Genomic DNA, 16,586 nt, shown 5'->3' on the forward strand with positions numbered 1-16,586 from the left:
AACTAAATTCTAGCAGTTTTTTTAAACTAGTTTGCGACCTAAAATCCGCGGGCTCTCACTGGTTATTAGATATAATATCATATTTATTAGTAAATTCAAAAAATCTTTTATAAAAAGCCATTTCAATTTAGGTATTCTTGAAACCGTGTTTTCTTATATGACAGTAATCAGACGATAATTCTCCAAGTTTTGTTTAGATCTTTTATTTTTAAATAGTGATATTATTAGATTGTGTTTCAGCTTCTCCTGAAACCTCCCATACTCAAAAGATTTATTAATTAAATGAGATAATAACAATGCAATAATATCTGCTATTTGTCTGCTATAAAATCTAATATTTAATTTTTTTCATTCATTCTAATTTTTAAAATATAAAACATTTTAATATAAAACAGAAATTTTAGAACACAACATTGCTCAATGCGGAATTCAGTGCAGTCGACTTGGTGCTTTTATTATTAACACCTAAATCTCGAGAAGATTCCTTCGAGCATCCATCTTGTAAAAAATGAACAGAAAGGTAAAAAGATAATTTCGACGAAAATTAATTTTTATACGGAAGAATCGGATGAAACTCTCAAATGTTATATACAAAGGAAATTGAAATAAAATTCATAGGCAATCTGTCCAAATGGCTGACACCTGTGAGGTCATTCGAAAAACTGTAAATATTCATTTAACGTATTATGTGAAAAATTACTGTATACTTATAATAATAATTTAAAGTCTAACAAATTTCCGTGAAATATTGAATTGGCATTTAATTTAATAAATGCTGTTTACTGATAAAATAATTTTTAAGAGGTTTCCGATAATTTAAACACTTATAACAAGCACAAATAATAAAAGCAATTTCGATAATGTGACCAAAAAAAATATAATGAAATTTTGTTGACAATTCTTCTTTTATCAGTTTGTCTTTTCTTCAATTATTTATTAATCACTTTTCAGCGGTAGGTTTATCTGAATGAAAAGGCTGCTTGTCAGCCTCTAACATCTCCAATTTCCCTCTATTTAATAATAACAGTGCGTTGGCAGCTTCTATTTCTTTGTCCTCTTTTCCTAGCGATTGCTGTAAGAAGAAATATTATTGTGACAAAATTAAAATTTTCTATTAATTCTAATGTATAATTTTCTTAAAATTCTTATACTTAAATACAAATATTTAGTTAAAATTTTCGTACAGCGGAAATACTTTCTGGGTATTATTTAGGATAGAAATTTTTCATAAATTTCAATAAATTTTTCTTTCACCGGCGATTCAGTTCGCAAATGAATTTTGTAAGTTTATTATGTTATTTTTAAAACAATTATTTTCATAATTTCCAAAATACAGTTCATAAATTTTATAAATATAAAATCTTCCTGCCTTTTTGTTATAATTTTGTGTCTTATACATTTAAACAACATTTATAATAAAATGGATAAAAATTTCAAGTCTTGTTTTATTAACATTAGAACGATTTAATGAATATAAGAAAACTACATATAATTTACTTCAGCTTAATATTAAAATTATGTGTAGAAAAGTACCAAAACCTTTTTTTGTGGAAAAATATACAACTTTAATAATTCTTTCTGCTTATTCAAATATAAAAAATATTGTGACATTTTAAGGTGCTTAACTTTTTATTTTTACCCTTTTGCATTTGATTAAATTACATTTTTATTACAGAAACACCTTTTGGTACTCCTCAATTCGCGAGATCGATGTTTTCCTTGTGCAATTACGAAGAGACTAGGCAATGTACTAAATATCCAGGGGCGAATCCTGACCAAAATTTTTGGACAATGCTGAAAGTTATAATAAGAATAATAGGCCTATCTCTAGTACTAAACAATAGGCAGAAACAGGAATGGACCTACATAGGGACTGATAGGGCTTAAGCCCCGGGCCCTCCGAATGTCAAGGTTCGACATAAATTGAATTATTATCATAAATTTTTATTACACTTTCATTAACAGTGAGAACTTATCGTGTAGTAAAAAATAGTTAATATTAAGAATGGAAATTGTCTTCAGTCCAACATTTAAGAATGAATCAAGCATGGTTTCATCCGGGCTACAATTAACGCTTCGATGATACCATCAATTTTTCATGAACTGCACAAGTGGTTATCCCTCGGTTCAGTAAAAGTTTTTTTACTTTCTAAAAAAATCTTACTCGACCAGGATTCACTATTCATGAAATTTGTTCTGGAGTGGCGATTGTGCCATATGTTCGGTAAATTTGATTATCTGATGTACAGTTATTTAATTAAGTTTCTGTACATTATTGTTTTAGAGACAGAAGTATCGTTTGCGATAACGGCCCTAAACTACATGATTTTTCTGCTGTGAAGGTTCTGAATAAAGTTCGTATAAAACATTCGTCACTATCGCAGCTAAATAAAACACTTGATTCCGAGTGAATCAACGAGTCACCAATCACATTAGTCAGGTTACACAAACTTTATACGTCATTTAACAGTTAATTGTAAACTGTGTTTAATTTAAAGGATAAACCAAAATATACAATTTTATTTAATTAAAACGTGAATTCATAAAACACAATTTATTTTTAAACAATGAATGAAATAAGTACCTTTGAGGTGGAAGAGATTTCTCCCGTGTGACGCTGCTTATGTTCCCAACCATTTCTCATTGGAATGAGTGCTGAAGGAACATAAATTACATTGAAATGGTATTACCGACGATTTAGGATTATGGTGTTTGTCGTCTGATGTCTTCAAAAGATTCCGTTCTTTGGACTGTTTTTGAAATTGCTTGAAAAGTGAAAAATATCAATGATTAGCAATCCTATTTACAATAGTTTTCCCTAGGTATGGGTCAATAGCAGAAATCGAACCAAATATGAGCATGATAGCTGCAATTGGTCGACGTCATATTGTCATCAACGATAACCCTTCACCTCACACCTGCAGATTCGTAATCCAAACAGTCGACCACCTGACTATTTTCCGGGCCAAATCGTATATAACGACACTTCGGGGCTGTCGTCTCAATGGAATAACGGTGTGCCAATGCAGTAGCGTTTGTGCCTGGCAGAGCTAGAAAGAGCTCTATATTCCTCTACTTCCATATAACGGACCTGATCCAGGAGAAGACACCATTGGAAGACTCGCCAAAGAATTGCCATTTCATCGACTGCCAACCCGCCTCCAGACTATAGAACAAACGTCATATCAACGATCAACAAAGATCCGAGGTATTTTGGTATATAACTGTAAACTCTCTTTCTGGTCCATCAATTAGGCACGCAACACGCGGCATAGAAAGTAGTATAGTCGCAATGCCTAGTAATATTTAATAATATCCGCATGTAATCGCTATATTTAGTTTTGTATAGTATTCTCGATATATCTTAGATTAGCTATATATTAGACTTTTTTGTTATGTTTAAACCTATCTACCTGTATATCGCGTTCAACGAGACACCTGCCGACTTACTCACGACCACCCCACTCCACTATTTGCCCTCCTAACCTCCTGTCAACAACGTGGGCGGGTTTCTCGGACCCGTGCCGAATAAATGGCATTTAGGGAACAGCCGTGTGCCCTTGGCTTCTCACACTTGGAATAATTTGCTGACACAATATAATAGAGAGAGTGAATTCATTAAGTATTCTATATATGAAGATTCAAAGGAAATTTGCTTTGTTAATCTCAGAAATACAGTAAATCTTCTATTTAATGGACTTATTTAAGAGAGGGGGCCTTAAAGTCCGTTTATATAATAGAATATTATAAAGGTTTTTCGATATCGTTTATTAAAAATTTGACAAATTCACTACTTGACCTGTTTTTATTTATACAAAGCTTTTTCTAAACAAAAATTATGCATTTGTGATTAGTTTAATTTCACAGAAAAGTTCAATATATAATTTATTGCCTATGTATTCACCGTCGTTCTGAGACTGTAATAAGTTTGCACACCACCTTCACTGCAAGTGCTTGGCAGACTTACGGATTATATTAGGATCTTATTCAGAACATATAATGTGTTAGTTATACGAAAGTATTTTCTGCATTAAACATGTGTTTCGCAATGGTGCAGTATAGGCATCATTTTGACAGCAACTACATGTTTGTGATGTGAAGATAATGCGATATATATAAATACTTATCCTGCGGCAAAGCCCAGACTTCGATTAATTTGTTAATTTATTTTTACAAATTAATGTAAACGTACTGATAGAACGAAGAAGATTTTAACAAAAAGACAAAACTTTCCTGGAAAGGCTTCATGTGTAGTGATTTTAATTAAAAGTACACTCATTCAAGATGCGGTTATCTGTTGCAATTCTACAGATATTTTACTAAAACAAATCAATTTTAAATTATCATATATCTTTTTATTGCTTATTGGTATATATTATGTATTGAAATTAGATTATCCGAAACAATATAGAGATACTATGGCCGCACTTACGAAATTTACTCTTAAACATGATTATTATAAACTCAATGAGAAAGTATCAAAATATCTTAAGCAAGTTGCAAAACGAAGTTAAATTTTTTGTACAGTATATTTTACATTCAAACTGAAATCTCTTATACACAAAATTGTAAGGATTTACTTTATAAATTTAGTCTAAGAGCAATTTTCGTGTACTTATAAAATTACTGTTGTGTTCTAAAAGTAAAACGTATTCTGGAACAATTTTAAGAACACTTCTTGTGTTTTCAAATTGTTACAGAAAAAGTTGGTTATTGCTTTTTAATAAGAACACTTTTAGTTCTTATTTACACATTTAGCACACACTTTAAACGTTATTCAGTTAAAGGATATGCCACGAAAGTGATAATATTGTAACACAAAAATAGAAAAATTGTTTTGAAACACTTTTAAGAACACTTAAGATGTTCTAGAATAATTACAGAAAGCGTTCATGAAAGTGTTCCAAAAACGTTTTGAGGATTTACTGTACTGTTGTATTGATACATTGTACTGTTTGCACAAGAGTTATTTTCTCCTATGAATCCGAAAACTGTGAAATTAATCTTCTCAGGCATGCTTAATTTTAATTACACAAACATATCTATATAAGTAAATAATGTACCAGTAAACAAATTAATTTGTGTAGTTCTTCACCTATGCATTCGAAAAACTTTATTACATAACAATCTTTCTGCTTTAAAAGGCATTTACTGCTTAGAAGTAATCCGTGAACCTAGGTTTTATTATAATACTTGAAAGTTTAGTCATTAAAATTACTTGTACACTTACCTGGAAACAAGCTGGAGATTCTTCTTCCGAATGATACTTTTCATTGTGTCTGTTTAGTTGAAATTTATATGTAAATTTCTCGTTGCATATATCACACGAACGTGACCGCTCTGCGATGTGATTTCTGAAGTGAATTCTTAAAACAGCGAGAGATGGGAAATCTTCTGAGCAAATATCACACCTGAGGCTCTTTCTCTTTGGGTCATACAGTGAAACCTAAGTTCACAATACATCAAAGCATAAAATATAACTCTTTACGTACATAACATCTTTCATGTTACTAGATATAACTAATAATATAAAAGATGTGATATAAAAGATGTTGCATTTGTTGATTTTATAAATTTAATATAAAATTATAAAATATTTTTTAATAAAACAGTTTGGGAAATTGAAATGGTATTATACAAATGAAATGAAAGATTTCACTTACCATTATGATTTTAATTATTAATTGATTTTAATTATTAATAAATTATAATTATTAAACTTAGCTTTTGATTTAAAGTTGAAATTTTTAGGAGAAAAATCAACAATGCACCGAAATAATGTAATAACTTGATTGTTATGTTCTGTTAATATTGTGCATGCTTAATTGTGCATGTTTCTCAAACTAAGATTAACTGGAAACAGAAATATATATATTTAAAGGAATTTGTATATAGCGGAAATTTGTGACTTGCGGAAAATTTTCTCGCTCCCATTAAGTTTTTGAAAAAAATAATGTAAATTAACATTATTCCGGATGTGAGTTTGTATACTTTGTTTTGAAGCTCATTTTGAACTTTTTAACATCACATTTCGTTTGAATAAAATCAAGTCGAAATGTCTGTAGATAAAATGCACATCGGACACATAATGCATGGTTTTAAGTTTCGTAAAATATATCATGTTATACAAATTATAAACAATACTCGTATCGTGCACGGGGGAAAATGTTTCTAAACTCCGAATGTTTCAAACGTGGTTTTGAAAGTTTCGTTCGGGAAATTTTGAACTAAAAGATACAAAATTTACGGATCCCAAAAGCCGTTTAAAAGAAGTTGCAGGAAATAATTGTTAGATTGACGAATAACAACTCGTGAATTTGCAACAGATCTTCGTGTGTCACAGGCACATATTGTTGAAACACTTCATCCACTCGAAATGATTGTAAAACATGCTGACGATTGTGTTCCGCACGCAGTTTGCAGCTGCCCCTTTTCTCTTTTCGCTGGGTACGCCCTTGGTCATTATAACATATTTTTAAGTTAGAAACTAAAAGTATGACGCCAGATTGACATAATAATGTACAGTACATCATTCGGATCGTTGGGCATCGTGCTTGCAAAATATGACAAGCACAATACATGAGATAAAAGTATAGTGCAACGTATTCCGGTACGATTGGCTCGAAGTGCTGTTAATGAAAACTCCTACTGTAAACTCTCGAAATTCAAGAAAGTTAACCACGTAAGACATTACAAGTAATGCTTACCTCTGCGATGAGGGTAAAACTGGTTAAGTCAAGATGAGATGACAGATGATAGAACTTTCAATGAAACATCTTGGTTGGGAGTAAGAAAATTGTATGATGATAAATGATGAAAAATATTATCGCGATCTAAAACGGTAGAAACTTGGGTCTCAGAATTATGTCAGAAGATGCATAATTATGTTGAAACATATTTTTGTCTCTTTTTGTTATTAAAAAATACTTGCGTGGAAGTATAGTTAGACTTTTTGTTAGTACGAGGGTCTACCATTCTAAAATGGGTGAAAAATCTCTTATTCAGAGTTCACATCTTTCCATTATTCGTATCTGTTTACAATTTGATTGTATCAGAATTCAGCTGTCTGAAAACTGAAAATATGATTAATTCATTTAATCGATAGATTATAGTCACAATAAACTAAAACTGGTAAAATATTATATAAAGGACTAGAGTCATTACTTATTTGGACCGAACACATTAGACCCAGGCCAAGATTCGGAGTGGGGATTCATCACGTTGCCAGTTCGATAAATTAACGAGATACTCCTGTATTACGTTATTTAAAATAATTTTTTTTAATTACTGTATTGATCGCTATACACTATATTCGAGTACAATATCATTCGAAATTTCACTTAAACATTCCGAATTCGAAAGCAATAAAAAAATAATGAAAAGAAGAATAATTGAAATTTTTCTTTCGTATTTCAAATTGCAGACGGCGCCACTGGATTTATTCAAATTTCAAAAATGTTCTGTTGTGCAACTGTAATTTCAAAAGTCGTTTGATTCAAAGCGTTGACGAAAGGAATATTTTTGTAATTAGAATTGAAAGAATTAATTCTCAGCATAAAATGGAAAAACATAGTTACATGGGAAAGAAGGAACTGAAGGAAGATTTGTCAAATAACATTTATCGTATTGAGTAATACTCGCATAACTGACGAAAGATGTATTTTAAGTTCTTAATGTCTTTTCGTGGTCTCAAGTTTCTAGTAAGTGTGGAGCGGATGTAAGTAAATTTGTAATAATTTTTTTCTCGATGTAATGTTAAATGGAAATTTTTTTTCAAAAATAGTCTAAAATGTTTTACTTTTTAATTCTGCAATGAAAATGGTAAATGGAAAGTAAGCGTATACAGTAATTCGTGAAATACGCTCATTCCTGATGTACTTGTTTCCGAACATCGCGGGTGAAATCAGTTTAAATGTTGTAATTAATGTCACTTTACGCATTCAGTTAATACCAAAAATACACATTTATTAACAATAATAAATAACTTTGATTTCTTTCTCTTTCAGATTCTGAGTGAGGATGAAAATCTGTGGTTAAAACGACGAAAGAAGAATTCGTAGAATTGTTACTTTTAATGTTGAAAGAATTAATTTCAGTTAGGAAAGAATGTTTGACGTTATTCTCGTGTTATATTTTTATACGAAACTTTTTATTTGCAGATTCACTTACCAACAAATCAGACAATATGTGAACTGATGAAATGTTTCCAAGAAAGAAGAAGAGCTGCCTGGTGTGTCTAATACTTTCGTTTACCGAAGAAGAAAATTCAAAACAGCCATAAGAAATAACAAGAATATACGAAAGAAGGAAACATATTTCGTGCGAATGAAGGGGAAGAGAAAATTAAATGAAAACGTTTTAAAATTATTATTCAAATATATTATTTCACAAAATATAGCCTATCTCATATAAATTGTTATGAAAAAATATATATATAAAATACATCAATTTACGATAGTTATAATGGGTGTCGGTAATATTTGTGAACACGGGTGTACGCAATTTGTGTATATGATGTCAATATGTAATTGGATTAGTTGTAATTATTAAGGAGTGTTGTGAGGAGTATGCATATCACACTTGTATCTTCAAACATAACTTTATGAATTACTTAAAAATATTTCTTTAAGTTTATATATTTCTTTATTAACTAAAGGGTCTTGATACTTTTATTTATTGCATTTATCACATTTTACAGGATCATTTCATCGTAAGACAGGCAATGGTAAATACAAGTGTGACGATTGCAAGAAAGAATTTATTTCGAAGTATGGATTTAAATGTCACCAGAAGATTCACACTGCAGAAGGACTTTTGCCTTGCAAATTCTGTGCTCGTAAGTTCAACCAAACCAGCAATCTTGTTCGTCACGTGAAGATTCATACAGGAGAGAAAGCGTTTACATGTGATCATTGCAAGAGAAATTTTACACAAAAACAACATCTGATAGAACATCTCCGAATTCACACAGGAGAGAAGCCTTTCACTTGTGGTTATTGTAAAAGAAGTTTCGCACTCAAGTATACATTGATAGAGCATTTTCATACTCACACCGGAGAGAAGCCATTCTCTTGTAATTATTGCATACAGAAATTTGCTTCCAGATCGAATTTACGTCGTCATATGAGACGTCATAATACTAATCTTGACTGATGTTATTTACAAGGCAAAATGTGTAAACAAAAATAGATAAAAAGAATTGTTTGATTGTCTTTGTACGAAAAAATATTTCACTCGTATTTGTATTTTATTGAACACAAAAACAAGAAAATGTAGTTTTATTTCCTTGATTTTTAATATTTACGTTTTACGTAAAAACTACTTTTTGGACTAAAGTTTTGTAAAATTTAAAGTAAATGGAAGTTTGATTAAATGGTGTAGTTTTGCTATTTTTAATATTTGTATGATTTAAGCTGTACAGAAAAATTATTTTTTTTTTTAGTAAGAATTCGTTTAGTATTTTTAGAATAAGCGTATCTAAAATACAGTACTTTCTCTCCTACATTTTCCATTTAAGGAATTTTTCAATTTCCATTAAAAATATATCTGATTAAGAAAATATGAACAAATATCGCAGAACATTTTTGTATTTTTCAGATAATTGTATGTATTCAATTTTTAGCACCGAAGTACAAACTGTAAGAAATGCGAAATCTGAATTTCTGTTAATTTTATTAAGAAATACCGTTTTAAAATTAAAAAAAAGTCCGAAAGAGAAAACGACAGACAATTCTGTAAAAAGAGGAGGTAGAAAGAACGAATGATGCGTGTTCGATTTCTGTCTTCGTGCAAAAAACCGGCACTGAACAATAAATAACGTCAATTAAGAATATTGTAGATAACATCAATTGAACGACTGCATGAACATGTATCATAATATATTGTGAGGCTGTAATTTTGAAAATATGCGCCATCATTTATATTAAAAGCAAATTTCTCAGATTTTGCAAACGGCAAGAAGAGACAGACGTGTGATGTCATATGACACAGCTAAAATCATTGAAGAGGTTACACTTCACAACTGAAGTGGCGTAAAACAGAAACGTGTCTTCTTTTATTCTGAATGTGATCAATTTTATTGATGAAAAAGTTATTTTTCAAGTATTTGCTCAATTTATTATTTTTTAATGTTCTGTAACGTTATAAATTTACAAAAACACATTATCACGTTAAATTTAAACATTTTTAAAAGTGATGTTGTTTGGCACTTGTCAAAAATTAATTCAAAATATAAAAATTTAATTTGTGAAGTGTTTATTTACTTGCGGATTTTTTGAAGAATAATGCTGTAGGGTGGTAAAAAAGATAGGTAGTGCGTAAATAATTGTTTTCTTCTTAATAAAACCTACCTGTTGCTGGGGTCGGGGTTTATTTCACCCACCCTCACAAAAGTTTATAAAAATCGAGAAAGCTTAAGTTGGCGTAATTACCTCCACTCGCCTGATTTATTTATAGAATTTGAAACAAGTGAACGTATTAAATTTATACAATTCATTATTGATGTATATGTAAATTTATATCTTTTCGAGTAAATAACGATTCTATAGGTGATGCTACTAGTTTCTTCCATTTTCTGCTATATCTTTTGACAAATTCCGATGGCATTTCTTCTATCTGAATTATTTTTAAGAAGTTTCAAAAGGAATATTCGTTATAACAAAGAATATGCAAACATTATAAACATTAAGAACACAGCGTTTTCCAGTTCGCAACACATTGTAAGAAATGTACTTATATTCGGGGAGTGATGATAAAATATACTAAAACTCACCTTGAAAGTCACTTCAACTCTGTGTAAAAGTCGTAAAAATGTGAACAAAATCGAAAAAGTATTAAAATATTATTATTTATTTATTTAAAAACGAGGAAAAAACACTAAGTGACTTTCTTATGACGCTTGATGCACAAAGTGAAATTTCGTGGTCTTCTGGGTCTAAAGTCTATATGGTTACTCTTTTTTAATAACACTGCTAATGTGTTTTTGTTTTTCAAATATTTATTTATATTGGGCTGCAGTCTGAAAAAGTTGTAGACCAGGGGCGGATCAAATTTTTCGGGGATCAGAGTCGGGGACTCAAATTATTGAAGTCCATTGGGACACCTTTTCTGTTAATACAAATTATTATTATTCTTATTATTAATATTAACTATTTTTACTATACGATAAGTGATCATTGTTAATGAAAAAGTATTAAGAAATTTATAATAATAATTCAATTTCTGTGGGCTCTTGACACTTGGGGGCCCGGGTCTTAAGCCCTATTAGTCCCAATGTAGATCCGCGCCCTGTGTAGACCCGTAAAATCTTATCGTCGTCCAGCTGTCTTTCCTCAATCTCATGAACGGGGTGAGATACATGGAAGAAAAGAAAGGATGTACAAAGCGTATTGACAGAATGCCTCTTTCAACAATATATGAACTTCGGATGCAAACCGGCCAATGCCATTTAAGATAAACATATAGTACATATCAGTGTTATGTATATAAACATACTTCTTATTGCTACTCTGTAAATAAACCTACAAATCCTCTTCGAACAAACATTTCGGAGAAGGAACACCCCCAAGTGTCTCGTGTTCTGATTTATCGGAATTTGTGTCTTTTTCCTTGCCAAAATTTGAGTCACACGACAAATTCTCTTGGGAAATTCCTCCCCTGTCCACTCTAATTCAAAAGTCATATAGTACCTTGACCGGCCCACCAGTCTTCGTCCTTGATCACCGGGAGTTCGGTCGTGGTTTTGCTTCTCGCTGGGACAGGCTGGACACGTGTAGTTTTCCAGGTCTGTAACGCCTGAATAGGGGTCAGTTTTTCTTGAAAGACCTTCTGGAAGGCATTATTTCCCCCGAGTTCGTATGGCCATTTTACCTATAAGGCCGGCTAATCGGACGCATGCGTCCATATATTCGTTCTCGGAGTGAATATCCTATGTGAGCTGCACACTCCTCATTAACCATTAAAAAAATGATAGTTCCTTCATTAATGACATTTTCGCTGAAGGAATTGCTCTTATCCAAGTAAAACTTCTCGTCAGTCTCTTCCAGAAATTAATTTTAAAAATATTAATTAAAAAAAATTAATATAGAAAATACTTATATATTCTGTATCTTAAATAGCAGAGTTTCTTATAGCAATAAATACAATTGAAAATAGATAAAAGATCCAGGAAGAGTTTTTTGCGGATTTTCACTTCACCAGTGGGACTGACCTCGTGACGTTTTCCAGGTTTTCATAAAGGTACTCATAAATTTTCGTACAAAATACACTTTCAACTTTTAAAAATATTCTTTCCTACTTCTTCGTAAAAATATAATTTAGCTTCCCTGGTTACGACTTACAAGTCAAGACTTAAACAACTTTCTTAATTAATTATCTAAAGTCTAATAGATGACGATTCTCCTGATTGGAATAAGAATTCTTCCTTTATCTTCGTTGCTTCTTTATCAACTGTGGTTTAAAACAATAAAAAGTTTTTTTTTGAAAATGTTATCGAAATTTCTTTTTATAATCTCATAAATACATACGATTTTCTGAAAAATATATACAAATATCGTAAAATTTTTAATATTTTGTACATCAAGGATACATTTTTTCAAAAGAAATTAAAACGTTTCTCAGTTGTAAAATGTACAAAAAAGTTTCGTCTAGTGTTTATAATTTTTACAATAATTTAAATATAATCTAAGTGTTTCGTGGTCACGTGTTCTAGAAGTTTCGTCAATTTCGTTGTCAACATGCGAGTGACTCAAATAATTATCCTGAAAAAATCCTTTTCTCTCCATTTTGATTAAAACTTTATAATGGTCCATTAGCAATGACATTTTGGCTGCAAGGATTGCTGAAGGAACCTTACTGTTGCAAAAGGGAATTTATATTTTTTTACAATTAAAACATTTGCCAGATTTGTGATGTTAATAATGCAATTTTCTTAATTGTTGAAGCGAATTCAATGCAATTTTGTTCAAATCATTCGAAAATGGGAAAGAGTTTCATTGTTTTTAAGTTCAAAAATGGGGAACGAGGTTTATCTTTATGTATTATTCTACGACTTTGGAACTGGGGCGGTAATTTTAACAGCATACGCCACCAATTATAACACAAGGAAATTTATTAGATTGTGCAAAGAGAGACTAGAAACATACATGTGCAATGTTACATTGGCACACATCAATCAGTTACAAAATATAACTGAAATTAACACAGATAGACCCATCCTGGTGCATTTCCAATAATGATTCTTGTTTTTATATCGAAAAGGTTGATAAAGAATCGCAAACAGTAAATATTTATTTCACCCATTATGTTACAAAACCCATATTCACTGAAAGAATGAATGCCAAAATAGCATTTTCCAAGCTTGAATAAACGTTTATTTCGGAACAAATCTAAATCTCGATGAAAACGAGTAAGAGGAAGGAGTCTTATCTGAAATGGATCCATTGCTACCAAGTTCCACCAAACTACTGAAATTAAATCTGAAACGGCCGAAACGATTTTTTTTCTTTATGAAAAGAAACAAGAGCAAGAATAAAACAGTTCAATTTAATCGTAACCCAATTTTTCATTACTACGACAATCTTGAAGAGAAGGTGGATTTGACGTGGATAGAAATATTTCCTGCAGACAAAACGTGTTTCTTGAAGGAACTTTATGATGTTTTGATCGACCTGGACAGCGGAGTTCTACAGGAAACGAAGTTTCGTACACAAACACGTAACTTCCAACAAGAGAGTTAGTTAGCACCTCGATAACGACGATCTCCCTTGATCCGATCCGATCACCTCCGATACGATGCCAGCCGATCCGAACTCCGATACGAGCTCGATCCGAGCTTAAATAGTCGACGGCGTTCGAACCCTGCTCCAATCAAATTTGAATGTTCCCGCAACGGCCGCCAACGGTCACTTCCCGCCGGCCAATCGTCCGATGGTCGACGATTTGAAACTTAATGGTTCTTCCCACGGAAGTTCCTAACGGTCGTTTCTACCGGCCGATCCTAACGACTTTTCCGTCATGAAAGTTCGTTGTAACAAAACAGGTGGGAATCGCGCGTCTTGGCGATTCCATACCTTACACCTCCGCGGCCAAGGATCAAACTGAGCTTAGCCCAAGCCTGTTTGATCCAACAACACTCAGCAATTTTACACATGTCCGTTGGTGCGGACTGACCCTTACCTCCGGTACAACCGGGCAAACTCGCTATAACCCGCGCACAGAGATGCCTCGCGATAGTGTAGGACCCCTTGGATCCCCGAGACCTATCCGCGCGGGTCCCCCTACGAGGAGGTCGTCCCCGTCGCCTTCGGCGTGTCATCCGGTTTTGTTGGTCACCAGATGTCGCTCGGCCCTTCTCACGGAATTTGGGTTTCTTACCGCGAGCTCGGTTGTGACCGTTGTCCGTCGTTTTCCGGACCGGCGATATGCCTCCCTCCGGACTTAGCACGTGTGTGGGTGGTTCCGATTGGCCACTGGCCGCGCCCGCCGTGGCCCGAGACCTCCGGGTCTCTTTACCGCTGTGTTTTCTTTGAACCCGGTTGACGGTCGCCAAGATCAGGTTCGCCTGTTGCCCAATCAATTCGGCCAAGTCGTCCACGGAATGACACTCCTTCGTAGCATCCAGGGGCTTATCCCGTGTCGCATTCGGTAACCCTAGCAGCGGTTCGCTAGTTTCCCCGATCGCTCGTCTTTGGTCATCGGCGTGTTGCGCCAACTGCGTCGCGGGTTCCCGGCCGATATCTCCCAAGTCGATTATTTCCCCGACGCCACAATTTTGACCCTGAGGCGTCCCAGCTACCCCATTCTTTACTGCTCTGGCTCCCGGTCTCCCTTCATCAGCGTCCTCGCCCTCCAGTTTCCTGTTCGCGGCGGGTCGTTCGCTTCGGCTATCCGATTCGCTACCGGAATATCTCCTCGCAATAGGAGTCGCGTCCCCTGCTTTATTTTGCTCAGACTGCGCCCTCCGCTCACACTGGGCTGTGCGCTGCCGCTCTTGTGTCTGGTCAAGCGGTCCTATGACCATCCCCCGGTTTTTGTCGTCGGGCGGCTCTCGTTTAATCGCCTCGCTCGCTTCCACGAACATCCCCGCTACCGCACTTAATATACTCTGCTCCTCAGCTAATTCCCTTTTTCTTGCCTCGGAATCCGCTTTCTCTCTCGCTTCTACCAGCGCTCGGAGGTCCCTTTCCGTTAAGAGAGCGTCTGTCGCTTTCCCTAACCTATTGGTGATCGCACACGTCACCCGTGCCGATCCTGGCGTTTCTTCGCGTCCTTCCTCCCACAATCCAAGTGGTACTGACGCTAAGCCTGCCTCTACCCGGTGACTGAAGGCTCCCACTAACCGTGTCTTCCCCCTCGTTTCTGTCACCGCTGGTACCCTCGACTTCCTTAAAACTGACGCTTCCGTTCCCGAAACGTCCTTAACTGGGGGACCATTTCTGCCGCTTACTGTCTCAGCTTCCTTCAGCGACCTCCCGACCTCAGTTTGGATATTACGAACTGCCTCCTCTCGTCTTGCCGCGACTCCACTGGACTCCCTAACGTCCCGGTCTACCTGTGAGTTGCGCCTACTTTCTACTATTAGCATGGGGACTTTGGCCACCCTGACCCCAGCGGTCCTCGTCTTCGATCCGGCTACGTACGTGGGCCTTCCTTCTCCCCGCATTGCCTTGCCCCGATCCTTTGCTTCCCCGCTCCCTGGTGGGCAAGAGAGTTTGGATGCTCTCACCTCCACCACCACGCGGTCCGCTGCCTTGGGTCGCATGCGTTCGGCCTCGTCGTCTACCCGCCTATCAGGACATCCTCTTTTCTGCCGGTCAGTTTCTCTTGGCCTATCCCATTCTACCCGCGGCCTGTTTCCCAACGCGCTTGTTCTATCCCCAAAGTCGCAGTTCCCCTTGACTTTAAGTCCTTCGGATCGTGTTTGCCGTTCCTGCCGCCTCGCATCGTCTAATTTCCCAGTGATCCCCAGCCGTAACTTAACCCGTTCTAACTCTATCTCTGCGATTCTCTCTTTGCTTGCCGCCTCGATTTTCGCGAGCTCGATCCGCAACTTCAGAGCTTCGAGGTCGTCTCCTGACCCGCTTGTCCTACGCGACGTTCCCGGCTCGTCATCCTCCCAGTCCCTAGCCTCTAGCTGCCGCGATTTCGCGCGTCTGGGCATCTCTGTGTGCTAGCGAGAAACAAAAAATTTACCTGGGTCTAATTGCTGGTGATGCTCTGTACGTACGTCTGCTTCTCTGTCGTAGCTCAGTTCTTCCGATTCTTTGAAGTGTAATCCAGGATAATCCAACGTAATCCAAAGTATCCAAAATATCCTGTCGAGACTGCGCCAGTAATGTTCAAAATAACCACTCAGTCGGTTTGACGAAAAACACAAATTTTATATTTACAGTAAATGTACAAAATAATCCAAATTAGAGTTACAATTAATTATGCACAAACAATAATCCAACGACAACCGACTATTCCCGTACAAATTCGTCGAAAGAACTCCTTACGAACAAACAGACTTGTAATTAACAAAACCTCCGAGTCAGGAACAAGTTCGTACACAAACACGTAACTTCCAACGAGAGAGTTAGTTAGCA

General features: G+C 35.0%; 1 protein-coding gene across 1 annotated transcript; it reads right to left on the bottom strand.

The window, feature by feature from the left end:
* Positions 1–944: 944 nt before the first annotated feature.
* LOC136970302 (uncharacterized) lies at positions 945–16,159 on the bottom strand (the record flags this gene model as incomplete). The annotated part of the gene is made up of 3 exons (XM_067264714.1): positions 14,374–16,159; positions 2,585–2,655; positions 945–1,072 (listed from the first exon to the last, which is right to left on the bottom strand). Coding segments are annotated over exons 1-3 (1,985 nt in total), but the record flags the coding sequence as incomplete, so codon positions are not given.
* Positions 16,160–16,586: the final 427 nt, after the last annotated feature.

Source organism: Centruroides vittatus, unplaced genomic scaffold (genome assembly GCF_030686945.1).
Source record: "Centruroides vittatus isolate TY-2023 unplaced genomic scaffold, ASM3068694v2 contig_1910, whole genome shotgun sequence".
NCBI classification, from domain to species: Eukaryota; Metazoa; Arthropoda; class Arachnida; order Scorpiones; family Buthidae; genus Centruroides; species Centruroides vittatus.